The sequence below is a fragment of the Pelophylax lessonae genome (genome assembly GCF_965119305.1).
Source record: "Pelophylax lessonae genome assembly, chromosome: 3".
In the NCBI taxonomy this organism is placed as follows: Eukaryota; Metazoa; Chordata; class Amphibia; order Anura; family Ranidae; genus Pelophylax; species Pelophylax lessonae.
The window spans coordinates 359,901,739-359,927,854 of NC_138770.1; the positions used below are offsets into that span (position 1 = coordinate 359,901,739).

The window sequence follows — 26,116 nt, forward strand, 5'->3', positions numbered from 1 at the left end:
CCCCTCAGACTTGCAACAACTGATTACCTACATTAGTGATCTAGTGCTCACTGTTATCAGTTCTGCCCTGTCCAAATATGCATTCTGTTGTGACAAGATGTGCTGATGACATCACAGCACTTCACTTTTAAACAGAAGCCTTCATGTTGTGGGATGTTTTAGTGTGCTCTATCTATAGTATGTTATCAAACCCAGTAGCTGATGGTTGCACTGCAGAAAAAGCTAAATAAAAAGACAAAGTTGGTGATAAAGTAGTGTATTGCAGGTAAAATATTTCATTTTGTAAGATATAAAGGCACTATATCATAAAAAAACAACATATATTAATGCATAATAGACAAATACATATTTCACTAGGAATGTAAACAATTTAATTTCCAGCAGATTCCACTTTCCAGAAATATAGTACTTTAACTCTAGGTACCGCCATACAGTCAGTCATTCAGATAGGTTTCATCTTAAAGGCTTTGGATGTTCTCCAACTCCTCCAGCAAGGGAAAACACAGCCAAGCAAACCTTATGTGCCAAGGAATCAGCATTTTCCTGTCAGGCAAAACAGAGAACAGCAGCAAGTATAGTTTCACTAGCAGTGACACACAATGGAGATTATTCTAGTTGGAACTATTTGCTTTAAAAATATTTTAAGTTAAAGTTATGTCAAACAGCATCTCGGACTCATCTTCATTGTTTCTACAGTCATTCACACATACAATGCAGACAGTCCAAGCACAGAGCCAATTTGAATTCACCTTGGAAGTCAGTGCTTACATGAAATTCCTTAAATAAAAGTTGACCTGGTTTAAAACATTTACAGTGCCTTGAAATAGTATTCATACCCCTTGAAATTTTCCACATTTTGTCATGTTACACCAAAATCCTAAATGTATTTATTGGAATTTTATGTGATAGACCAACACAAAGTGGCAGGAATATGATAAAATCGTTTTTTCATATATTGATTTGTAAAAATATAAAAAGTGTGGCGTGCATTTGTATTCAGCCCCCAAGTCAATACTTTTTTAGAACCAATATAATTAAAAGAGTAGTGGTGCGCTTCAAGGGTTAGCTCTTGTGGATCTCTATTTGGGTTGGTGGTAGTGGTGTGTGTAAATCTTGATTTGAAAGTGCTCGGCGTGATAGATTTATGTATACATTTATATTCCAAAAAAATAGATAATGAAAGTGCAGGTGTGTCAATCAGATCAATGTGTGTGTCAATAAATACATAGATCAATAAATATCAAGGTTTTTCTTCTTTACAAATAAATACGGTGTTTGTTTTCAATGTGTGTATCAATAAATGAATAGATAAAATAATTAAATAAATATCAAAGTGCTTCTTCTTTGCCAGTGAACATCAATAAATAAAATATATAAATCCAGTGTTAGTCTTCAATCTGATTCATAAACAGTAAAAGATATATATATGTGCTCAAAATAAAGTGCTACATGCAATTTCTATTAAAACGGTGCTGGAAGAAATATATGTAAACAGTTCAATTGCAATCTTTCAAATACCAATATCAACTGAGATAGTCCAAAAAAAAAAAATATATATATTTTAAAATATATATATATATATATATATATATATATATATAGAGAAAATCCAAAAAAAGCTTGTGTGAATACGTTCCTCGCTTATATCCGTGCTTCACTCATGCAATTAAGTGACTGTGATCTAGACAAGGAGGATAGTACTAGAAAAATGATCGAGACAAACATTTATAGGAATCCAAGAAATCAGCTCCATTAAGAGAGTAAGGATCCGGATTGAGAGAAACTGAGTCTATCGTTGAGCTTGGATAGATACCAAAGGCATATTGATCTTGCCTATAAGGTGAGAGGCTAGAGCACATAGAGGTGACACACAAGGTGAAGGAGATCACAGTCACTTAAATGCATGAGTGAAGCACGGATATAAGCGAGGAACGTATTCACACAAGCTTTTTTTTGGATTTTCTCTATATATATATATATATATATATATATATATATATATATATATATATATATATTTTAAATTTTTTTTTTTTTTTTTTTTTTTTTTTGGACTATCTCAGTTGATATTGGTATTTGAAAGATTGCAATTGAACTGTTTACATATATTTCTTCCAGCACCGTTTTAATAGAAATTGCATGTAGCACTTTATTTTGAGCACATATATATATCTTTTACTGTTTATGAATCAGATTGAAGACTAACACTGGATTTATATATTTTATTTATTGATGTTCACTGGCAAAGAAGAAGCACTTTGATATTTATTTATTTATCTATTCATTTATTGATACACACATTGAAAACAAACACCGTATTCATATATTTATTTATTTGTAAAGAAGAAAAACCTTGATATTTATTGACACACGCATTGATCTGATTGACACACCTGCACTTTCATTATCTATTTTTTTGGAATATAAATGTATACATAAATCTATCACGCCGAGCACTTTCAAATCAAGATTTACACACACCACTACCACCAACCCAAATAGAGATCCACAAGAGCTAACCCTTGAAGCGCACCACTACTCTTTTAATTATATCGTTTACTGCTTTAGTATCAGTCCCAGTGGCGCTGCAGCAGGGATTCTCTTGCCACCTCAGATAGCGCAGGGATCACACACACCCCTTGACTTTTTTAGAACCACCTTTCGCTGCAATTACAGCTGCAAGTCTTTTTGGGGATGTCTCTACCCGCTTTGCACATGTAGAGTGACATTTTTGCCAATTCTGCTTTGCAAAATAGCTCAAGCTCTGTCAGATTGGATGGAGAATGTCTGAACAGCAATTTTCAAGTCTTGCCACAGATTCTCAATTGGATTTAGGTCTGGACTTTGACTGGACCATTCTAACACATGAATATGCTTTGAGCTAAACCATTGCATTGTAGCTCTGGCTGTACATTTAGGGTCGTTGTCCTGCTGGAAGGTGAACCTCTACCTCAGTCTCATGTCTTTTGCAGACTCAACAGGTTTTCTTCGAAGATTGCCCTGTATTTGGCTCTATCCATCTTCCCATCAACTCTGAACAGCTTCCCTGTCCCTGCTGAAGAAAAGCATCCCCCACAACATTATGCTGCCACCACTATAGGGTTTATTTACTAAAGAAACATCCACAGTGCAGTCACTCTAGATCTAAAAGGGAACATGCATGGGGGTTAAAAAAAAAAAAAACAGCATTTGTGCTTGCACATGATTGGATGATAGAAATCAGCAGGGCTTCCCCTCATTTCAGATCTTCGCCTCAGATCTACAGCGACTGCACTTCCAAACACTTGTAGTGCACAGTGGATTTGCCTTTAGCAAATAAACCCCCATGTTTCACAGGTGGGATGGTGTGTTCAGGGTGATGTGCAGTGTTTTCCCGCCACACATAGGGTTTTGCTTTTAGGCTAAAAAGTAAAATTTTGGTCTCATCTGACCAGAGCACCTTCTACCACATGTTTGCTGTGTCCCCCCCCCCCCCCCCCCACATGGCTTCTCGCAAACAGGACTTCATATGGCTTTCTTCTTGCCAATCTTCCATAAAAGGCCAGATTTGTGGGGTGCACGACTAATAGCTGTCCTGTGGAGAGATTCTCCCACCTGAGTTTTGGATCTCTGTAGCTCCTCCACTTACCATGGCTACTTCTCTAATTAATGCTCTCCTTGCCCGGCCTGTCAGTTTAGGTGAAAGACCATGTCTTGGTAGGTGTGCAGTTGTGCCGTACTCTTTCCAATTTTATAGTGATGAATTGAACAGTGCTCTGTGAGATGTTCAAAGCTTGGGATTTTTTTTTTTTTTTTTTTTTAAGAACCCAACCCTGCTTTAAACTTCTTCACAACTTTATCAATGATCTGTCTGGTGTGTTCCTTGGCCTTCATTGTGCTGTTTGTTTACTAAGGTTCTCTAACAAACCTCTGAGGGCTTCACAGAACAGCTGTATTTATTACGGAGATTAAATTACACAGTTGGACACACTTAGGTGACTTCTGAAGGCAAATTGGTTCCACTAGATTTTAGTTAGGGGTATCAGAGTACAGGGGGCTGAATCCAAATGCACACCACACTTTTAACCTCCCTGGCGGTATGATTCTGTCAGGAATTCTGTTCCAAAAGCGGTACAATTCTTTTCATGGAAATTTGGCGTTATGTATTATAGGCCTACAATTCTTAGTAATTACTGACTTAAACCTGACCAAAACAAGTCTCTAGTAGACATCCCAGATGTGATAAATTTGAAACACAAACAAGTGAATTATAATCGAATCAATAATATTATTTTATAATTTAATATATAATATATATAATAAAATTATATTATTGATTAGATTATAATTCATGCGCTATATATTATATATATATATATATATAACGCATGAATTATAATCGAATCAATAATATAATTTTATATATATATATATATATATATATATATATATATATATATATATATATATATATATATATATATATGTGTGTGTGTGTGTGTGTGTGTGTGTGTGTGTGTGTATATATAGGTATATATATATATACCTATATACATATACCTATATACATATACACATATATATATATGCATATATATATAATATAAAATGTGTTATGTGTTTTGTGCAACTTTTTTTTTTTTTTTGAATTTCCCTCTCTAGTTCCGCTCCCATGCAGCATTGCTGCTGCAGGGAACGGAACTAGGAAGTCCTCCTACCGACAGACGAGCGGCGGAGATCTCGCTGGCGGTCACAGCAATGAGAGCTCATCGCTGGATCGCCAGGATAAGGTAAGAGAAGCTCCGCTGCGCTCTCTGCACGCTCTGCCCATTGACCCCGAGCGTGACTCGGGGATACCGCTAATAGCAGAAAATTCCTACCCCGAGTAACGCTCGGGTTTACCGCTAAGGCGGTTAAGATATTTGTTAAAAAAAAATTGGAAAATTTTCTTCTAATTCACAATTACGTGCCACTTTGTGTTGGTCTATCACATAAAATCCAATTCCGTTTTTGGTTGCAACATGACAAAATGTGGAAACTTCCAAGGTGTATGAATACTTTTTCAAGGCACTGTAAGGTAACACTGCTAAAGCATAGATACCTTGTGGGCCTGCAAGTACTTGTGCTGCTTGGGATCCAAGGGGCTCGACTCAGGCATCAATTTGAAAACAGATACTTGGGAGCCAGCTTTTCAGTACGGTTACATTAGAAGGGTTTTAGTCTAGGTTCGGTTCACTTAACCGGTTGCTGACCGCCTCAAGTACATATACTGCGGCGGTCAGCCCCAGCCAGGCAAAGTGACGTACCGGTACATCACTCGCCTGCGAGCCAATAGGGGGCGAGCGCGCGCCGCTGGAGTCCGCCGCTCACTCTGATCCCCACGCGTGTGACCGGCGGACTTGATGTCCCCTGGTCACTCACGATCGTCAGTTACAGAGGGAGAAAGGCAGGCGGCTAGTGTAAACAAAGCCGCCTGTCACTCTCCCTTGTGCAACAGCAGAGATCATAAGGTCCTGCTATGTAGGACCGTAGATCTCTGCTGTTACATGAAAAGCCACATCCCTGCAGTTAGAAGCACGCCCCTAGTGGCACACTTAACCCCTCCTTCTCCAATAAAGTTAACCCCTTCCCTGCCAGTGTCATTTTTACAGTAACAGTGCATATGTATAGCACTGATTACTGTAGTAATGTCACTGGTACCCCCCAAAAGTGTCAAAAATGTCAGTCAAGGGTCCGATCTGTCCGTCGCAGTCCCGCAAAAAAAAAAAAAAAAAAAAAAAAAAAAAAAAAAAAACAGATCGCCACCATTACTCGTTAAAAAAAAAAAAAAAATCTTTCCCTTAGTTAGTAAACGCAATAAATTTTCGCAAACCAATCAAAATACGCTTTTTGCGATTTTTTTTTTACCAAACATATGTAGCAGAAAAATTGGCCTAAAATGTTAAAAAATTTTGATTTTTACATTTTTTTTGGGGGGGGGGGGGGGGTGGGTATTTCTTATAAAAAAAAAAAAATGGGAAAAATATTGTTATCTTTGCAAAATTGACGCTCTTTTTTTGTTTATAGCGCATGATCAAAAAAAAAAAAAAAAAAAAAAAAAAAAAAAAAAAAAAAAAAAAAAAAATCGCACAGGTGATCAAATACCACCAAAAGAAAGCTCTGTCTGTGGGGAAAAAAAGGACGTCAATTTCATTTGGGTACAGCGTTGCACGACCGCGCAATTGTCCGGTAAAATCACGCAGTGCCGAATCGCAAAATACCCCCTGGTCAGGAAGGGGGTAAAATCTTCCGGGGCTTAAGTGGTTAAAGATTGAGAAGGTTAAATAAGGCCAATTGTTACCCATTACCAATAAACAGATCTTGAGCCTTCATTCACATCAGCGTGATTTGACAGGTCGAATGGCAGCCTATTGCCAGCAATCAAATCATACCAATCGGTGCGACGCCGCACCGATTTTCAAAAGTAGAACCTTAACTACTTTTGGCGACTTTGAGGACAATTTCAATAGACATCTGTGTACATTTAAAGTCACCCCCGAAGTCAGACTGAAATGTAGCTTTGAAATTGTGTGAGTTCAGATAAACGCGTACGATTTTAAATCCGCATTGAGTGTGATTGAAGGCTTAATGCAAGCAATGGTCCTGGTGTTAAGTCATGCACTTTTAGTACAGAAATCATGAAATGCACATTAGAGTGATTTATCTGTAACATCTTACCTGAGTGTCTGCCTCTGCATAAACACGTACTACATCTTCAGTTCCTGAAGGACGAACAAATGATCTGGCCATATTATAAGTCTTGACAAGTTCATCTATTTTCTCCTGAAGTCCAGGTGGTGTTACAGTACGTCTCTCCGCATCAGTCGTTTCAATTACCTTTCTATCAGCAACCTAAAAACCACAAAAGACCCAATTTTGGAAATAGGCTATGAGGGGCTCACATCCAGCAGAACAACATGCTAGTTTAGCATAAGCAAGATCTTGAACCAACATCTATGATACCTTGAAAATTGACATGCTTTTATCTGCATGCACTAATAAGTTTTCCCAAGGCAAGTCAATTACAATATCTCAGCAATAGCTGCCCATTAGCCCCTTAGAGAAATACACATTCAAAGTACAGTGCTGCAAAAAAAAAAAAAAAGATGTACCACAATACACCATCAGCAGAAATTCTTGAAGTTTGTAAAAGGTGCCCACTGAGGGCCACAGGAAGTCTTAAACTTTTGGAATGCCCAAAATCGGTTCAACTTAGGGTTGGGCAACACAGCAAATAAATTGCTAACAGACTCAATATGAACAAAATGAAAGCTGAGGACTGCATGTAGCGCAAGAGCCATCTTATGGACAGTTCACCCGAATGCTGGCCACAACCTCCAACTTGTTATAGCAAAACATGGGAACAGAAGACCAAGTAGCAGTCTAGAAGAGGGAATCCAACACACACAGAACCAGTGAACTGTGTCTTCTGAGGGGAAAGGAGAAAACCTATCCCTAAGACCAAAGCTTGGAGGGGGCATGGCCAGGCAATGGAGCAGTGAAGAAGCCTAGGGTGAGACCGCTTAGCCCCAGGATTATTAATTGAGCCAAGTGAACCAGACCAAAAGCAAAAAAGCTCCTAAAACCACCCAGGTTGCAAACCATACAGACTCATATACTGCTCACAAACCACTACTGCACATGATGAGAACGATACAGATCAGAATGAAAAGTGCCAAAAAGATGAATTCAGCAGAGACTAATCATTACACATGCCACCGATCCTATACCCAGCAGACTCACTTCGGGTGATCTTATTGTGGTCTCCAGCAAGGAGATAGGAGTCCTCTTCTCACTTAGGTCAGACCTCAATTTACTGTCAGCAAATGGAGAGGACACTTAAAAATGAACTATCAGAAGTTAAGCAAGTCTTTCACATGGATGATAGGGTATCTGCCTTGGAAACCTCAAAAAGCATCAGTGGAATCCAGATTATCTGCACTGGAGACCTTGCATTTTCATTCTCTCACGCAGCTTAATGGGCATCTGCTCAAAAGGTCAACTTAGCTACACTGACATAAGAAAAGTCCCAAGCCCAGGCAAACATCACAAAAAACTTTTGGTGGGTTTAAAATCATAACAATCTATCGATCACTAGCTGTGGAGGGGCAAGGCTAGGGTTATCTAGCCAGACAAGTTTAAACTTTTTGACTGCATTACGATGGCGATATGTCAATTGTTCTCTAAGAAGAATAGAGTCAACATAGGCAAACCACTGGGCCCTAGTAGGTACAGTAGATGCCAGCCAAAATTGGGCAATCAACTTCCTAGCAAGGTATAATAATCTGGTTACCATGATGCAAATAACTTTTGGATACACTTCAGCATCGATCGCACCAAACAGACACACCATGTTTGGGCTAGATCAGAAATAGTCTACATAACCCCTGCCCAATATCGTGTAAGTTTTCGGGCAATGCCATATCATGTGTTTAAAAGTCCCCTCTGTGGACTGTACATTTTGGGCATAAAGGAGAAATCATCCAGCCCCAATCAAATAGTTTAATAGGTGTACGATAAGTTCTGTGTAGGATAAATAGTTGCAAGAGTTTATGGGAAGGCGATACCGACACAACTGGAAGAGACTCCAGGGCCATGTCCAATGGGTTCTACATTTAAGTAAGCAGGATCCTGAATGGATGATAACAAGAATGAGTATGCTCGCGATATCAACCCCTTGCGATCAGACGCCTGCATAACCTCATGTAGCAACGAGGAGCTAGAGACAGTCAAATTTAGCGTTTGTTTTTGGGTCTGTATCGCATGCCTCAGTTGGAGATATTGATAAAATTGTTTGTGTGTTTAACTGAAATTCCACACATAATTGATCATACGCCTTGAGTGCTACTAGAGTATACAGTTGTGCTCATAAGTTTACATACCCTGGCAGAATTTATGATTTCTTGGCCATTTGTCAAAGAATATGAATAACAAACTTTTCTTCCACTCATGGTTACTCTTTTCAAATCATAATGACAACAGAAACAACCCAAATGACCCTGATCAAAAGTTTACATACTCAGTTCCTAATACCGTGTATTGCCCCCTTTATCAATGACAGTGACAGCTTTTAGTCTTTTGTGATATTTGTGGATGAGGCTCTTTATCTTCTTAAAATGGTAAAGCTGCCCATTCTTCCTGGCAAAAAGCCTCCAGTTCCTGTAAATTCTTGGGCTGTCTTGCATGTACTGCACGTTTGAGATCTCCCAGAGTGGCTCAATAATATTGAGCAATTGAAAATATGAGACCGCACTCTAGTCACGAGTTGAAATCAAAAAGTGGTTCCTTTATTCCTCAAAGATGAATGAAGGCAGACAGACAGTGTACAGACAGACGTGCAAGGTTGACGCGTTTCACGACATTCCCAGGCGCTTACTCATAACCACACTGTCTGTCTGCCTTCATTCATCTTTGAGGAATAAAAGGAACCACTTTTTGATTTCAACTCGTGACTAGAGTGTGGTCTCATATTTTCAATTGCTTATGTCTTTGGATGACGGATCCGACCGGCACCATGTCTGAGACATACACCTGAGCGGCTCCACCCTTCTGTTTCTCAATAATATTGAGGTCAGGAGAAAGATGGCCACTCCAGAACCTTCACTTTATTCTGCTGTAGCCAATTACAGGTCGACTTGGCCTTGTGTTTAGGATCATTGTCATGTTGGAATATCCAAGTACCTCCCATGCGCAGCTTCCGGGCTGTTGAATGCAAATTTTCCTCCAGTATTTTTTGATAACATACTGCATTTATCTTGCCATCAATTCTGACCAAATTCCCTGTGCCTTTGTAGCTCACACCACCAAAATATCAGTGATCCACCGCCGTGTTGCACAGTAGGAATAGTGTACCTTTCATCATAGGCCTTGTGGACTCCTCTTCAAATGTAGCGTTTATGGTTGTGGCCAAAAAGCTAAATTTTGGTCTCATCACTCCAAATTACTTTGTGCCAGAAGGTTTGAGGCTTGTATCCGTTTGGCGTATTGTAAGCGAGATACTTTGTGGCATTTGCGTATTATTGGCTTTCTTCTGGCGACTCGACCACGCAGCCCTTCTTTCTTCAAGTGCCTCCTTATTGTGCATCTTGAAACAGCCACACCACATGTTTTCAGAGTCCTGTATTTCATCTGAAGTTATTTGTGGGTTTTTCTTTGTATCCCAAACAATTTCCCTGACCGTTGTAAATGAAATTTATAGTTGGTCTACCTGACCGTGGTTTGGTTTCAACAGAACATCTAATTTTCCACTTCTTGATTATAGCTTGAACACTGCCGATTGGCATTCTCAATTTCTCAATTCCTTGGATAACTTTTTATATCCCTTTCCTGTTTTATACAGTTCAACTACCTTTTCCAGCAGATCCTTTGACAATTATTTTGCTTTCCCCATGACTAAGAATCCAGAAACATCAGTGCAGCACTGGATGAAAGATGCAAGGGTCTGTCAGGAGTCCAGAAACTCATTGACTTTTCATACACACAAACTAATTACAAGCAAACAGATCACAGATGAGGATGATTACCTTTAATAGCCATTCAAACCCCTGTGTGTCAACTTGTGTGCATGTTATCAGGGCAAAATCACAAGGGTATGTAAACTTTTAATCAGGGTCATTTGGGTAGTTTCTGTTGTCATTAGGATTTAAAAAGAGTAAACACAGTTGATGGCCTCAGCCAAACACTAACCATGAGTGAAAGAAAAGTTTGTGCTATTCATTTTCTTGAAAAAATGGGCAAGAAATCTTAAATTCTGCCAGGGTATGTAAACTTATGAGCACAACTGTAATGTATTGAAAAAACAGATTCCCCTGCTGCCTTCATAAGGAAAATCCCTGTATCTTACATAATTCAGGATAATTAGGATTATTCCACAAGTCCTCCCTTGTTGCTTGCCAAACATTCCTAAGCAGATCTGCTGTTGGAGAAGAGGAGGGGACACCTGGAAGACCCATCTCCAGATGAGAGCCAGCCGTAAGCGTAGGATTAGGTAAAAAAAAGACACTAGTTGGGCAATATGGTCACCAGCGTCCCCAATCCCCCAACCCGCGAACTGCTGTAATTGGGATGCCAAAACATACCTTTTGGAGTGTGGCACTGCCAGCCCCCCTATCTCTGCCATATAGTAAGGTATTTAAGCTAAAAAACGGGCCTTCCTCTTCTTCCATATGCGATCACAAAAATTAGAATCAATTTGTTTAAATCATTTATTAGAAATCCACATACTTATTGGTTTAAAGATTCAAATTTCTTAATGTTTTCAAGAAGTGGATGAAATCAGTTCTCAAGGAAAATCGATGTCTTTAGGTGACAAAAGGTGGGTGGTAGATAATTTAATTTGTGCAGTCCACCAGGTAGGCACCCAATCCAGCATCATCCCATTTGTAGAAAGAAAGGAGGTTGGGAGACACAGGGGACACAAGAGTACTTCAAGGGCCAATATAAATAACCCAAAGATATTGCTGCTGTTTCCCAATGGTAACCCTGGGTAATGTCACTCAAATATAGAAATAAAGTTCTATAATTTTTTTCCCAAGTTAAGTAAGGAGCTAAGGGAGTGAGGAAAGGTAACCCCTCCCCCCCCCCCCGCACTTATTAGGGGTGTTGAAAATAATAGTCGAATCAACGCATCATGATGCAGTCTTGAACAATTTGGCATTGATGTAGAGGGACTTCATTCCAGTACGCCTCCTCCGATGAAAGGGCTACAGCAGGAGGGGCTGAGATCCCCTCTAAAAGTCAGCCAGGGAGGTCATGTGACTGGCCATAAAAAAGCTCAGATAGAAGGTATTTAGAGGCATCAGTTTACACTGACACAGTGTAGGATGTATTCATAAAAAAAAAAAAAAAAAAAAAAAAAGGAAGGAGGGGCTGGTAGTGATATTTTTTTACTTTAGGAGTACACTGGCAGGGCTCTCCAAGGAGACTGAGGGGGGGAAAAATGTGTAATGTAAAGGGGGGCCGTGCCATTTAGTATTATTGGTTCTAAATAAATACTGTTAACTGCTGTGTTCAGACTTTGCTACAAGCAGGGAGTGTTATATATATATATATATATATATATATATATATATATATATATATACATACATACATACATACATACATACATACATACATACATACATATACACACACACACACACCCTTTTTTTTTTTTTTTTTTTTTTTTTAATTTTATGGAGTTCTTCTGACTGCTTGAATTTTTTTTTTTTTTTTTAAAGAAAACCGTGGGCAGGAATTGTGATGCATCGTGGAATCGAATCGTTGAAAGGATAAAATCGTAGTTGAATTGAATCGTGAGGCCAGTGTAGATGCGCAATTCTAGCACTTATGCATAAAAAGGTCAAACTCTTTGGGGAACAAAAAAGGCTAGGTGTGTTGTAAAAGAATCCACTCTCTCACAATAAAAGCCTAGAAGGTGAAAGATATAGCTCCCATTTTCTATTTCGATATACACATCAGTTTCACATGATTTACTTACTGTCACTTTAAGTTGGCGATTAGGAAGGTCGGTATAAATTTCATCCCATTTCTGTATTGTGAGACCTTTCAAGGAAAGAATTGCTTCGATAACCAACATATCAGAAATAGCATCTCCAACTGTCTAGAAAAATACAATCAATGTTTACAAAAAAAAAAAAAAACACAACAACACACAATATAATAATTCTTCGGCATCTTTTGTAAAATACATTCACAATTAAGCAGAGGAGAATATAATAATATGAAGCTATTTTCGGTTTCAGTAATTTGTAGGGATGCACCGAAATGAAAATTTTGGGCCGAAACCGAAACCGAAAATGCAGGATGCCCTTGGCCGAAAACCGAAACCGAAACCGAAAATGACTTTTTCCCCCAAAAAAATTTGAAATGGATAGAACAGGGACATAAACCAAAAACAGGCAGCGACGTACACCTACACCTGTCGCTGCCACCCTGTCACAGTATATGTACTGTGATGGGTTGGCAAGAGGTTAATTTAATTACCAATGGTATTTGTATTATGAGGCATGAGGGGTTAATGTATTGTCACTGCTGGTCACTCATCTATTAGTGACTGACCAGTGGCAGGTAATTAACCCCTTTGTGCTGCATTAGTGCAACCAGTGTTAATTAACACTGACACTGGTTGCACTAATGCAGCACAAAAGGGGTTAATTAACTGCCACTGGTCAGTCACTAATAGATGAGTGACCAGCAGTGACAATACATTAACCCCTCATGCCTCATAATACTAATAGCATTGGTAAGCTGCCTCAGCTCCCCTCCCCCCTCCCCCACTGCCTCAGCGTCCTCCTCCTCGGGTGTCCTCTCCTGCATTCAAAAGTCCCGCCTCTGGCCGGCGGCACCGCCTCTCAATGATGTCCCTACTACTCTGTGCATTATGAATGGACATACTAGGCGGGGGGCGGGGCGAGCGGCCGCTATAGAGACAACTATTGTGATCCTTCACTGTCAGCTCCTCACGTCTATGTATGAATGAGAACTGAACTGAGCGGACACCGGGCGGGGGGGCGGGCGGAGCGGCCGCTATTAGCTGTGACTATGTGAGAGCTTCTCTTCCTTGTCAGCGGAGATACGTGCCTGTCAGGGAAGTGAAGCTCTCACATAGTCACAGCTAATAGCGGCCGCTCCGCCCGCCCCCCCGCCCGGTGTCAGCTCAGTTCAGTTCTCATTCATACATAGACGTGAGGAGCTGACAGTGAAGGATCACAATAGTTCTCTCTATAGCGGCCGCTCGCCCCGCCCCCCGCCTAGTATGTCCATTCATAATGCACAGAGTAGTAGGGACATTATTAAGAGGCGGACGGCCGGCCAGAGGCGGGACTTTTGAAACCTGCCCTGCGCTGCGCTGCGCCCTCCTCCTTCCCCACGGCGGCCATTTTTATTTTCGGCACTGTTAACCCATTATCGGCCGAAATGAGAGAGGCTCATTTTCGGCCGATAATTTCGGTGGCCGAAATTTCGGTGCATCCCTAGTAATTTGGCAACATATACTGAAGTAGTCAATAAGAAATTATTTCTACACTTACCTGGTTGATAAGATTAATGACATTTTCCAGCATTTGAGCAGCTTTTCTAATTTCTTCAGTGGCCCCTGTATGGTTCAGCTGTTTTATCTGCTCTTCAGCATTCTTACTAAACAGCACCTGCCAGAGATAAACAGCATGCTAAGTATCTGTCCGCAGTACTACAAAAATGTGACTTACCATAAAATCCATTTCTCTAATGTTATTTGACGAACACAGCTTCTGGTATTCATAACCATTGGGTTATACTGCCCCATACAGGAGAAGAACACTAGGCAGAAAAAAAACTCTGGCTACACCCATGGGCAGTCCCAGGGGGTATACTCCCTCTCTCTGCTATAGCCACTCAGTTTTGTTACAAGCAGTGTCAGGAGAATAATAACTCCACAGAGGGGTGTGTGCTGTGTCCGTCAATGAACATCAGAGAAATAGATTTTATGGTAAGTCAAAAATCCCATTTTCTCTTTCATTCATTGAAGGACACATCTCCTGGTATTCATAATAATCATTGGGACATCCCAAAGCAGCGTTAAACATGAGGGGTAGGAACAACCAAAAAATTCCCCAAGGTTAAACATTAGCCAACAGGAAAAATCCAGGAGGAGAAAATTATCTATCTAAAAAATTTTGCCAGGACCAAAGATCCCAGCAAGGAACTAGGAACGAAAGAGAAAGGTGCTTTTTCATTAAAAAGTGTTTGGACTGTACAAAAAAAGATTTTTCCATCCTAAAACGCACATACTATAATCCTTGTCCTCTATTACTCTCCATCTTACAGCATAATCCTCCTTTACAACGACGTTTATTTCTGGGGTCCAGATGTTCACTTGGATTACAATGCTGTTTGTAATTAAGATTTTGGGAAAGCTATCAAAATGAATTTGACAAAGGCATTCCACTGCCATTGTCGGCTGTCAACTCGCATGCACATCTACAAAGATCTAAAGGGCACACAACAAAGCCTGTAATTAAATTAAATCAAAAAACGATAGCCATGTTGACAAATAGGGTTTTTTTTTTTTTTTTATAATAAATACATTTTTATCACACACACACACACACACACTCTGTACTTTTAACTTGGACTATATGGCAAGCAAATAAGAATAGAAATAGGAACAAAACCAGGACTAAGGGAGGGTTTTAGCGTGGTCCTGGAAGATTCATGGAAATACAGCCCTGGCCAAAAGTTTTGAGAAGGACACAAATAACGGAATTTTTGTAAAAACTTACCTGTAAAATTCCTTTCTCTGAGTCCTCCGACAGTCGTCGCCATCTCCAAGTCATCACTATTGGGTCTTGACTTCCGCGCCGCAGGAGTAGCTAGGCATAAGACTTAGTCAAAAGAACAAAAGCATTTGCATAGAAACACCCATGGGGGCTGTCCCACTGGTCAATACCCCCCCTGCAGTGATCACTCCCAACTCAGTTTGGTTGCATAGCAGTAAGTGTACAAGGAAAAAAACCCCAAATGAGGGGCGGGGGCGGCGACTGTCGGAGAACTCAGAGAAAGGAATTTTACAGGTAAGATTTTACAAAAATTCAATTTTCTCTTACGTCCTCCGACAGTCGCCGCCACCTCCAAGTCATCACTATTGGGATGTCCCAAAGCAGTGTAGACATGAGGGGTGGGAGACGCAACCGTAGAAAAGGCAACGCAGTACCCACATCAGAGAAAGGAACCTCACACGCACAGTAAGAGTACCTTCTGGGCAACAGAAAAAGCTCAACAGGAGCAACAGCCCAGGAAAGCAAATAACCCAGGGGATAAACAACCCCAACAGTCAGGGACCCACAAAAAAAACAAGGGTCCCTTATGGCACTGCCGCACTGAGAACTTTGCGGCCAAAAGGAGGCAGAACATCCACCTTATAGAATTTGGAAAAGGTGTGCACCGACGACCAAGTCGCAGCCATGCACACCTGGGCCACCAAGGCTCGATGCCAGTAGGCCCAGGACGCACTCAAAGATCTGGTAGAGTGCGCCTTAACAGGGAAGGGTGGAACCCGTTCCTTCAAAGCATAGGCCTGTTCAATGGCCTGTCTGATCCATTTGGCAATGGTCGCTTCCGAGGTCCCTCAGGAAGGACAAAGAGGGAATCCATTTTCCGAAAGGATTCAGTGGACGACAGGTCGCCCTGACAACATCCAAAGAAAGCAATCCAACCTCCTTAGGATGCTTAGGCTTCGCACAGAGCGAAGGCAGGACAATGTCCTCATTAAAAGGTGAAACTCAGAGACCACCTTAGGAAGAAAAGACAAATGAGGTCGCAAGACCACCTTATCCTTGTGAATCACCAAGTAAGGAGAGCAGCAAGACAACAACCAACCGCCAACTCCGACACCCTGCGAGACGAAGTGATTGCCACTAGAAAAGCAACCTTCTTAGACAGTAGAGGCAACGATATCTCCCGGATGTTTTCAAAGGGAGAACGCTGCAAAGCGGACAGAACCAAGTTCAAGTCCCATGGAGGCAAAGGCTCCCTCCGGGGAGGAGCCAAATGTCGCACACCTTGAATAAAGGTGCGAATCAAGGAATGAGACGCCACAGGGCGTTGGAAAAGAATAGCCAGTGCAGAAACCTGGCCCTTAAATCATGGCCAGCGCCAGGCGCTGGTCCACACCAGTCCGGGGAAAAGCCAACACTCTCGACACCGAGTACGAGCGAGGGGAGAACCCCCTGGATTCACACCAGGTGAAATAGGCTTTCCAGGTACGGTAATAGATTTTTCCGGATGAGGTCTTCCTAGCCTTGATTAGAGTAGGAATGACCTCTGGGGAGAGACCCCTGTCTCTCAGGACCTGGGTCTCAACAGCCAGGCCGTTAAAGTCAGCAACTGCAAAGCAGGATGGAAGATCAGTCCCTGAGACAGTAGATCTTCCCGCATTGGCAGCCGCCAAGGAGGCGCCACTGCCAGGTGAACGTCGGCATACCAGGACCGGCGCGGCCAGTCCGGAGCCACCAGAATCACCAAGTGCGGTTCCGAGGCTAACCTGCGAAGGAACCTGGACAACAACTGAATCGGAGGAAAGGCATACATCAGGCAATACTGATGCCAAGGCGCCACCAATGCATCCGAGGCATCCGCCCACGGATCGCGCGTTCTTGCCACGAATCTTTCCACCTTGTGGAAGACCTCCGGGTGCAGGGACCATTCCCCCTGGTCCAGGGTCTGGCGGCTCAGATAGTCGGCCTGCCAATTCTCCACACCCGGAATGTGAACTGCCGAGATTGCCGGGACATGAGTCTCGGCCCAAGACAGAATATCGGTCACCTCCCGGGCCGCCCGGGCACTCCTGGTGCCCCCTTGGTGGTTGATGTAAGCCACCGCGGTAGCATTGTCCGTCTGTACCCGAACTGGACGGCCCCGAAGTCGATCCGACCACTGGAAGAGAGAGTTTGATCGCTCTCAATACCAATATGTTGATCGGAAGGGAGGATTCCTCCCCTGACCAAGTGCCCTGGGCAGACAAGTTTCCCAGGACTCCACCCTAGCCCGACAGGCTGGCATCCGTGGTAATCACAGTCCACAGCAACGGACGGAAGGATTTTCCTTCTGACACAGCTGGGGACTGAAGCCACCACAGAAGATCCATTCTGGTCCGGCGACTCAATGAGACACTCAGATCCAAGGACTGAGGTAGTCTGTCCCACCTGGCCAGGATCTCCACTTGAAGAGACCGTGTGTGAAACTGAGCAAAGGGTATCGCCTCGAAGGCCGATACCATCAACCCTAGGGACCGCATGCAGGTCCTGAGTGACAAGGATGGCTTGTCCCTGAGGGACCTGATCTCGTCCTGTAAGGTCCAGAGCTTGTCCTCCGGCAAGAACACCTGTGCTTGAGCAGAGTCCAGAACCATTCCCAGATAGGGAAGACGAACCGAAGGAGACAAGGTCGACTTCTGTACGTTGATGGTCCTTCCGAACTCCTGGAGCGTCTGTACCGTGGTGGACAGATAGCGCAGTAGGTCCTGGCGGACACTCGATCTTGAGAGGAGATCGTCCAGATATCCCAAGACTGCAATGCCCTGAGCCCTTAGCAGGCCTAGAACAGGCACCAACACTTTGTTAAAGACCCTTGGAGCCGAAGCGAGACCGAAAGGTAACGCCACAAACTGATAGTGGTCCTCCGCTATTGGGAACCGAAGGTACATCTGGTTACCCTCGAAAATGGGGATGTGTAGGTACGCATCCTTCAGGTCTATAGAGGCCAGGAATTCCCTTGGCCTCGGAGGCCACCACCGAGCGGAGAGATTCCATACGGAACTTTTGAACGCGCACGAAGGGTTTCAGTGCTTTCAGGTCCAGAATAGGACGCACCTTGCCCTCCTTTCTGGGCACAATGAACAGATTGGAACAAAACCCCCGAAACCTGTCCCGATGAGGCACCGGGTCAATCACCCCCTGGGCAAGGAGGTCCTGCACCGCTTCATGCAGGTCCTGCAGGTGCCCTGGGGTCAAATGAAGATTTGAGGGAAAAAATCTGTCCGCCGGCCGGGAAAGGAATTCGATCTTGTACCCTGATCGAATGATTTCCAGAACCCACCTGTCCGAAATCCGGAGCAGCCAAGGTTGGAGGAAACCGTGCAAACGTCCCCCCACCCCAGAAATGGGTGAGGGCGCCCCTTCAGGCAGAGGCGGATTGACCCGCCACACCGGCATTGCCGGACTTCTGCTTGCCCGTCCAGGGCTTCTTCTGGCTACCTTGGCCCTTGAAGGGCTTGCCCTTGGTTTGATTCCGAAAGGCACGAAAGGACCCTTGATTGGGTCGAGAGGCGGAACCCCGCTTGCCACGAAAGGACTTGTTCTTCGGGTTCTGGGGCAGCATGGTGCTCTTACCCCCCGTGACGCCTTTTATCAAGGTATCCAACGCCTCACCAAAAAGGCGAGAACCAGCATAGGGAAAATCAGCAACTGTTTTCCGTGATGTCTGGTCAGCCGACCAGCTCTTCAGCCAGATCAGTCGACGGTTAAGCACCGCAACACTAGATAGGCGTGCTACCAAAGGGGCCTCATTTAAGGCCGCATCGCACAAATACATGACTCCTTGGTGAATTTGATCCACCATAGCCAGCATGGCAGGGGGGGCAGAATCGGATGCGAGGTTGCATCTAAGCACCTTAGTCCAATCAGCCACCGCCTGAGCCACCAGAACGGACCCGAAAACAGGTTTGAGCAAGGAACCCGCCACCGTGTAGGAATGGCGGGCTAGAGACTCCAACCTTCTGTCCGTGGGATCCCGAAAAACCAGGGTCTCCTCAGTAGGAATCAAGGTAGCCTTGTTTAACACGGCCACAGTGTGATCCACCTGTGGAGGCACACGCCATCGCGATTACGTAGCCGGCGCAAAGGGATAAAGTAGTTTAAACCGACTAGGAACCATGAATGGACGTTTTAAAGTGCGCCACAGTTCATTCACAGTGTAATGAAACTCAGCGGGGCAGGGAAAAACCTGCGCCAATTTGCGGGTCCTATGTGTACCAAAAGAGGACACAATGCCCGGAGGACTGGGCTCATCCTCCAAGTGTAGTGTTTCTTTTACAGAAACAATCAACTCATCCATGGTCGCGCATTCTTCAGGCGACCCCGGAGAAACATCAACCCCCTCCGCCTCCCCCTCAGACCCCAGAGGATCCAAGGACGAGCGAGACACTGAAAAGGGCACGCCCGCCGCAGCAGCCACATCACCATCTGAATCAGAGGAGATAGATAATCTGGGTCTTTTCCTAGCAGCACGTTCAGCCATCAGTACCTCCATTTTGGACACTAAAGACGCCACTACGGCGGCCAAATCAGGTATAACAGGGGCACCAGCAGGACTGGGGTCCCCCACCAGAGCTGGAGGAAATTTGCTGTCCTGAGATTCCATTGCCCAAGTTAGAAAACAACAGTGCAATAAAAAGTACTGGCCCTTTAATACCGCTGCAGAGTGCGCAGCCCACCGCTATATGTACAGTGACTAAAGACCCCCAAAAAGGAGAAGAAACTGAGCCAGGAATGACAAAACAGAAAGTTATGGAAGAGACAGTCTGCAGAGCCCCACAGAGTGTTACCACATCGATCGCTGCTTCAGAGGAAAAGGAAGTGAGATCATAAGAGGCTGAACTATGAGCTGCATAACCCAGGGAAAATGGCTGCCTATAGAACTGAATAGGAGGCTTCGGGAAAATGGCCACCGAACATGTGCTCGGAGCGATCGGTCTGCCACACGCAAGATGGCGCCAAAACAGCATGTAATGTAGCCCACAGTGAAGCCAGACATGCTTGCCCATATTAAAAATGGCAGACCGCACGTTTTTTCCCCGCTGCGGCCGCCACACACAGTCTGCACCCCCAGAAAAACACCGAAGTGACACAGGGGGAAGGGGCCCCCAACAATACACAGCACCGCAGCGCATGTACAAAAGACCCCCGCAGGGATCGCCACAGGGAGCCCCACACAGGCACAGACATGGGGGATACACAGCAATACAGGACTGCCACCCCAGACAGAGGCCCCACACAGAAGTACTTACCTGTACCAGATGGCGTGGGGTGCCTCTATGAACGGAAAGCCGCTGTCCTCATCTGACAGGGAATGCCGTTAGCCAAGGACAGGACACTGCAGCACCGCAGATGTGTCCAGTGAGGTAGCCACCTCACAGGCTGCATCCCTGCTGCGAGCAGGGATGGGTCGTTCATAATGCCAGGGCGAACACATGGCTGAAGGCTCGATGGCGGGCTGGGGGTCCCTCTGACCCTCTGCCCTGGGGAACCAGGGTGGTCAGTCCGATTCCCAGCTCCGCAAGAATCCATCTTCATCTGAAGAGTCGACTAACAACTAAAGCGGACAAAAGAAACAGCTAGTATAAAACAAGAAAAAAAACTGACATTTTTAAAAGAAAATCAAATAAAAAAGGATTAAAAGGCTGAGACTGTAGCCCCAGCACAGGGAAAGCCTAACTACTCCTGACGCTAGGCAGAAACAAACGTAGTTGGGAGTGATCACTGCAGGGGGGTATTGACCAGTGGGACAGCCCCCATGGGTGTGTCTATGCAAATGATTTTGTTCTTTTGACTAAGTCTTATGCCTAGCTACTCCTGCGGCGCGGAGATCAATACACAATAGTGATGACTGTTGGAGGACGTAAGAGAAATTAATTTTCACAACGTCTGCTGCTTTAGTGTTTTTTAGATCATTTTGTCAGATGTTACTATGGTATACTGACGTATAATTATAAGCATTTCATAAGTGTGAAAGGCTTTTATTGACAAATACATTAGGTTTATGCAATGAGTCAATATTTGCAGTGTGAACCCTTCTTTATCAAGACCTCTGCAATTCGCCCTGGTATGCGGTCAATCAACTTCTGGGCCACATCCTGACTGATGGCACCCCATTCTTACATAATCAATGCTTGGAGTTTGTCAGAATTTGCAGGGGTCTTTTTGTTCACCCGTATCTTGAGGATTGACCACATGTTCTCAATGCCATGGACCCAAAATTTCAATGTTTGTTCCCCAAGCCACTTAGCTATCACTTTTGATTTATGGCAAGGTGCTCCATCATGCTGGAAAAGGCATGGTTCGTCAAACTGTTCTTGGGTGGTTGAGAGAAGTTGCTCTCGGAGGATGTTTTTGTACAATTCCTAATTCATGGCTGTGGCAAAATGGTGAGTGAGCCACTCCCTTGGCTGAGAAGCAACCCCACACATGAACAGTCATAGGATACTTTACGGTTTGCATGACACAGGACTGATGGTAGCGTTCACCTTTTCTTCTCTGGACAAGGTTTTTTCCAGATGCCCCAAATGATCAATCAGAAAGGTAATTTCATCAGAAAAAAAAAAAAACCCCAGTAGTCCTCAGCAGTCCAATCCCTGTACTTTTTGTAGAATATCAGTCTGTCCCTGATGTTTATCCTGGAGAGAAAAGTGGCTTCTTTGCTGCCCTTCTTAACACCAGGTTATCCTCCAAATGTCTTTGTCTCACTTTGCGTGCAGATGCACTTACACCTGCTTGCTGCCATTCCTGAGCAAGCTCTGCACTGGTGGTGCCCTGATCCCGCAGTTGAATCAACTGGAGAATTTTCCTCCCGAAAGCTTGGTGACCACTGGAGGGGAGGTCCAAACAGAAGTGTTGAACAAAAGTCTGAAAACTCATCCAGGTAGCAGTTTTTCAGATCTGGCTGCAAGTTGCTCCTCCCTTGCTGCCCAAGCCGTGGCCATAGCTCATATTCCTCTCAGTGGGTTCAGAGAGTGAGTGCGATTGGCTGCCCCTGTGGGACACCGCATCCACCTTGCACTCATATTTTCTGAGACCCACGTCCCCTTTTTTGACCAGAAAAAAAAAACCAAACAAACACATACTTTTTCAAGCTTTGGTACATTCAATGTACCCCAGTAAGCATCTTAAGCATCTTCTAACATCGGTCACATTGAACGGTTATTTCGTGTTTAAGAACATCTGATATAAAAGCGAATTCCAGAGACAAAATCACTTTGTCTGTCACGATTGTACAGTATAGTTCTGAAATTGAAAGCTTGGATTTAACCAAACCTTGTACATGTAGTTGAGACCAGAGAAAGCAAAATCACCGTTTTTAGGGTCAACAATGTTAAAGAGCAATCTTCTATAGGTTCAAAAATGTTCTCCTATAAAAACTTGAAGCACTGTGGCAAAATCCCAGGTGGGGAGCCTTTATATTTTCAGTGCCTTTCTTTCAATAGTCCTCAAACTCTGAACCCAAAATGCAAGTGGAGGATCCCTCTAATGCAGCTTCGAAGCCGTGCTCTTCATGACAAAAACAGCCACCTGCACAGCTGCTGCAGAAACCTCACTAGAGGTGCTAAGGAGTGGGTTCTACATAGAGGATTCTTGCAGGAGGGAACGAAAGGAATGAAAAGTGTGAGCAATCTCCTTTCTCATACTGTCCATAAATCCCTTTAAATAGACCCATGGCTTCCTTTTTCACTAGTTTGTCTGTACAATCCTGGCATAACAGTTTCTTCCAGGAGGTAGAACATGTATTCTTGCATGATGTGCATCTTTTCTTGGGCAGGTTACGGGTTGCGCTTGGATCTTTCCTCCCTGGCTTTAGCCTACAAAGACAGGACAAGCCTCGGCCAGACTGATTAGAGAACCAGAAATGTATCACAACCCCTATTCAACCTCTCCAACCACTAGCTGACAGAGTCAGCCTAATGCCCATCACCTCGCCACAAAGGTGACACTATATGTCCCCTTCACTGAGTGAAACTTAGAAAAAACGGGGGCCAGGCTCTCTTTTTCCTACCTTGGGCACTGGCCCTAAGCACTCTGCTGCTTCCATCATTCCCACAGACTGAGTGTTCTGGCTCAGCTTGCCTCATAGGCTGCTGAAAGCTTCACCAACTGATCCCTGTCCCATCTGCATGGGGCTCCGGTGTGTAGCAGCTTACCCACCCACCACCAATTGTGCCACTGACACTAGTAAGGCATGTCCGTGAGTCCTGTTTGCGCGGGGTCTAGCGTCACCTTGGACTTGCACTTCTGCCTCACTGCCGGTCCGCAGGAAATGACCTCACCCCCTGAGCACATGCAGCTGTGTGCTTCTGTGGGCTGCATGAAAAATCTTCAACATGCGCAGGTAGAACCCTTCCAGAGAAGAAAAACAAGTGGAATGAAGTCTCCCTAGAGCTCCTTACCCTGTGCTGATCAGTTGCTTCTTGCCAAATTAAGAAGGACAAGGTTTTATGGGAGAGAGGGTCTCGCTCCCTACGGCAAAAAAGATCCCAAGGGAACAGCCCATCGCAGGAACACTGCTCCTGTATAGGAAAAACTGTCCGAGAGGCACCTGCCACTAGCATGGTGGCCTGCAGGAAAAGAAAAAAAATGTTAAAAAATGATGCGATCCTGTCTGGCAGGAGGAAAACCCATTAAACTGAGGGTCTTGGGAACTGACTAGACTTTTTTTTTTTTTTATGAATTCAAAGTTTATTAGAAGAGGAAAAGGCACACAATACAGGCAGGATCAGCAGTACAAGTCCATACACATCAAATATAGAGACAAACAGCTCAAAGTCTAAAGCATAAAATAACAGCAAAAGCCGCCCCTAAACCAGAGGGCAGTGGTATCAGACGTCGTATCTGACTGCCACAGGGGAATAGGTCCCCGGAGAGGCCTCCCCCTCCACCGGCATCTGTCACATGGCCGGACTACGGAGGCGGAGAAAAAACAACCCCGGCGGCCCATCCCCCCACAGCCAGCTATGCGAAACCCCTGCATGTATGCCCGTGAGGGAAGGAGCGAGGAACAAAAAAAAAAAAAAAAAAAAGAAAGGGTGATTAACATTTCCCTTCCTCTCCTTTTCATTTTTTAATATTATCCCAAAGAGGGTGGGGAGATCCCACCTAACGAGAGAGAAAGACAGGAGGGTAAAAACAGTAGGGGGGAGAGGGGGGGGGGGGGGGAGATGAAGGAGGAGACAGGGGATAGAGAGGGGGGGGGGGGGGAGGGAGATGGCCACCCGACCCGCCAGAAACTAGCTAGATCACCAGGTCTTTGTATTCCGCAGAGAAACTGAACTCATGCCAGTAGTACCATCTTTTGAGGAACTTCTCCCTCGTGCCCCGTTCAGCAGCCACAAGATCCTCCATTTCATTAATGCTAGCTACTTTCCGCAACCACATAGCTACTGTAGGTGGCTGGGTCTGCTTCCAGAGAAGAGGGATACAGCTCTTGGCAGCCGTGAAGAGCAGCGGCAGAATGGATTTTTTGTAGGATGCTCGTGGGAAACTGTTGTGGTGAAGGAGAAAGAGAGGAGGATCCAAAGTGAGGGCATGGTCTGTGAATTTTTGTGCGATGCGTAAAACCTCAGCCCAAAAGGGTTGCAGGCGGCTCCAGGACCAAAAAATGTGGAGAAGGGACCCCACCTCCTCCCCACACCTCCAGCAAAGGTCCGAGCAAGAAGGGAACATTCTGCGTAATCTGACCGGAGTGTAGTACCACCTGGTCAGCAGCTTGTATCCCGTTTCCTGATATTTGGTACAAGTGGAAGTTTTGTACGTGAAAAACATAATGCGATCAATCTGGTGATCCGTGAAAGAGAGGCCTAGGTCGCGTTCCCACCTGTCAAGATACAGGGGGCGAGAGGAAGGGTCATCCGACGGCCCCGTTAACAGGCGGTATATCAAAGAAATGGCATGTCGTAATGGAGAGGTCGACGCACACAGTTCTTCAAAGGGCTTTAGGCGTCTATTAAATGAGGTTGCAGGTGGAAGGGACTGTAGAAAATGTGCTAGCTGCACCTTCTGCCAGAAGGATAGAGCAGCAAAGGAGTTACTGGAAAAGAGAGTCTGACGCGAGACCCATTTCCCTTGAGCAATGAAGTGCCTAGCCTGGTGGAAGCCGTCAGACTTCAAGACGTGGAAGCCCTTATCCGTCCTACCTGGGGAGAAGTGCTGATTTTCGAGCACCGGGAACAGAGGCGAAGGGAGAGAGGCAATCAGGCCGGCCTCGCATATCCTACGCCCCAGCTTAAGGGTAGCTCCCACAGTCGGATGCTCCAACACATGCTTAGGCAAGTCAGAAGCACCCCACAGGAGGGAGTCCGGAGGGGGATCCCCCGGACTTCGCTCAATCCTGATCCACTGTTTGAGGTGACTATGAACCTGCCAGTCCACAATCCTGGTAAGGTGATATGCTTCGTAGTACATCGTCGCGTCTGGGAAGGCCATGCCTCCACAAAGCTTGGGCATTCGGAGAACCTTGAGGGCAAGGCGGGGGGGGGCCCTCACCCACAGAAATTTACGGAAGGTTTCATTGATTTTGCGCAGGAAGGCTGAAGGGACCGCGATTGGAAGGGCTTGCAATACATATAGCAAACGAGGCATGACATTCATTTTGATAATATTGCAACGCCCAAACCAAGAGAACAATCCCTTCTGCCACTCCTCCAGATCCTTCCGAATACGAGAGAGGAGAGGAGGGAAGTTAAGTTCGAATACGCGGTCGGGGCAGTTGGGGAGGGAGATACCCAAGTATTTGATATGAGAAGAGCTCCACTTAAATGGGAAGTCTTGCCGGAGGAGGGCCAGCAAAGCCGGAG

General features: G+C 44.5%; 1 protein-coding gene across 1 annotated transcript in view; it reads right to left on the reverse strand.

Moving 5' to 3' along the window:
- Positions 1-283: 283 nt before the first annotated feature.
- Positions 284-26,116, reverse strand: part of PGM3 (phosphoglucomutase 3) — a 60,243-nt gene continuing 34,410 nt past the window's right edge. Inside the window, exons 10-13 of the mRNA XM_082250090.1 lie at positions 14,052-14,168; positions 12,500-12,622; positions 6,697-6,870; positions 284-543 (exon numbers count right to left, since the gene is read on the reverse strand). Of these exons, the coding sequence (XP_082106216.1) occupies positions 454-543; positions 6,697-6,870; positions 12,500-12,622; positions 14,052-14,168 (504 nt within the window). The 3' untranslated portion in view covers positions 284-453. The remainder of the gene's footprint in view (positions 544-6,696; positions 6,871-12,499; positions 12,623-14,051; positions 14,169-26,116) is intronic.